The 1,579-nt window shown below is 38.6% G+C and overlaps 1 protein-coding gene across 1 annotated transcript in view; it reads left to right on the forward strand.

The window, feature by feature from the left end:
- Positions 1-1,216: 1,216 nt before the first annotated feature.
- The window catches only part of LOC137657173 (uncharacterized), a 702-nt gene continuing 339 nt past the window's right edge, over positions 1,217-1,579 (forward strand). The window contains exon 1 of the mRNA XM_068391518.1: positions 1,217-1,579. This exon is cut by the window's right edge and continues 339 nt beyond it. Within this exon, the coding sequence (XP_068247619.1) occupies positions 1,217-1,579 (363 nt within the window).

Consider the following 1,579-nt stretch of genomic DNA (forward strand, 5'->3'; position numbering starts at 1 on the left):
TCATCCTGCGTCTTAACACTTGAGAAAAAGTTGTATAAGGGAGTTTAACACCCTTCAAATATCTAACTATTGACCTACAAGTAATCAAATTGACGAGAGATAAAATATAAACCTACAATTATCATTCCTATGTAATAAATTCATTTATTTTTATATTGCACTTCCTTTAATGAAGTGCAGTAGCAATTATTTCCCCCCCCCCTTTTTTTGTGATCAGGTGATGACTCGCTAACCCCCTTCTACAAGCAAACATGCCAATTTATGATCTCGTAGCAGACGACGCTATGACATAGTTGTTTATGCAGTATACAGTATATCTATTTTCTCATATTTTGTTGATATTTTGTAATAAAGCAATATATAGATAATGACTTTTTTGCCTAACTTACGAAATAATACAAACAGACGTTTGCTGAATACGACCTTGGAATAAACTTCTGTTTGTTGATTGCAGTATTACCAGTTTGCATAAAAGTAACTAGACCTTGAATCACAAACAGTAACAAAATTATTCCACCTAAAAGAATGTCCTGATTTCTTTAATCAATAGTTACATTTTGTGTGAAAATTTCCAGGCTATATGAGGAACTTTGGAAATAGTACTAGAATTTTACCTCTTTTAACAAAATTTTCTGCACCTTTGATAACGCTGCTTTCATGTAAACAACACTTGAAACACCAAACACTCTGACTTAACGTGTAGTTGTGGTGGAAACTACGACTGCTTTAGTGGTTTCTTATATGAATATGTAATAAAATTGAGATAATTGGCATATAGGTAATTAATATTAACATAAACATTTCATAATTCACCCAAAATAAGAAAAGTTTTTGTGCAAGACAATAATCACGGTAGAGTCGCTGACTAGGGATTGGTGCTAAGAAATGTTTTAAACCCTCATTTTTTTTTCTAAAACTGCCTTGCTAATTCAAGGGTGCGTCTTACCACTTGTAGCGTCTTATGACACGGGAAATACGGTATATATTCGACTATATTATATATCAAAACGTAAATAATCCTAAAATAAATTATAGGGAAGCGTTATATAAACCTTTCTAAGGAAATAACAACGGAAAATAATCCTGAATTCTAATTCTAAAAGGAAGAAATCCTATAATCACAAAGAATTAACCCTAATACGTGGCATAGAAAATATTCCCAGGAGTCAAATAAGAGAGGCAGAGTATAATTGCCTCCTTGAAAGCGTCTCTCAAGATGACTTATGAAACGTCGAAAGAGGTCAACACTACCTTTTTGACCATTGACCCCTTCCCTTTCCTCCTCTCCTCCTCCTCCCCCTCCTCCTCCCCTACCCCTTCATCTTACCCCTCCCCTACCCTTCCCTACCCCTGCCCCTTCCTCCTTCCATACCCTTCCCTACCCCTGCCCCTTCCCCCTTCCTTCCCATTTCCACCTCCCCTCTCCCTTCCTCTCCTCCTCTCCCTCTCCTCCCCTTCCTCACTCCCTCTCCCTCTCCTCCCCTTCCTTACTCTCTTTCTTCTCCCTTCTCCTCCTCTCCCTTCCCTCCCCTCCCCATCCCTCTCCCCACGTCCTCCTTTTTTCCCTCTCCCCCTCCCC

This window comes from Palaemon carinicauda, chromosome 18, assembly GCF_036898095.1.
Source record: "Palaemon carinicauda isolate YSFRI2023 chromosome 18, ASM3689809v2, whole genome shotgun sequence".
Lineage (NCBI taxonomy): Eukaryota > Metazoa > Arthropoda > Malacostraca > Decapoda > Palaemonidae > Palaemon > Palaemon carinicauda.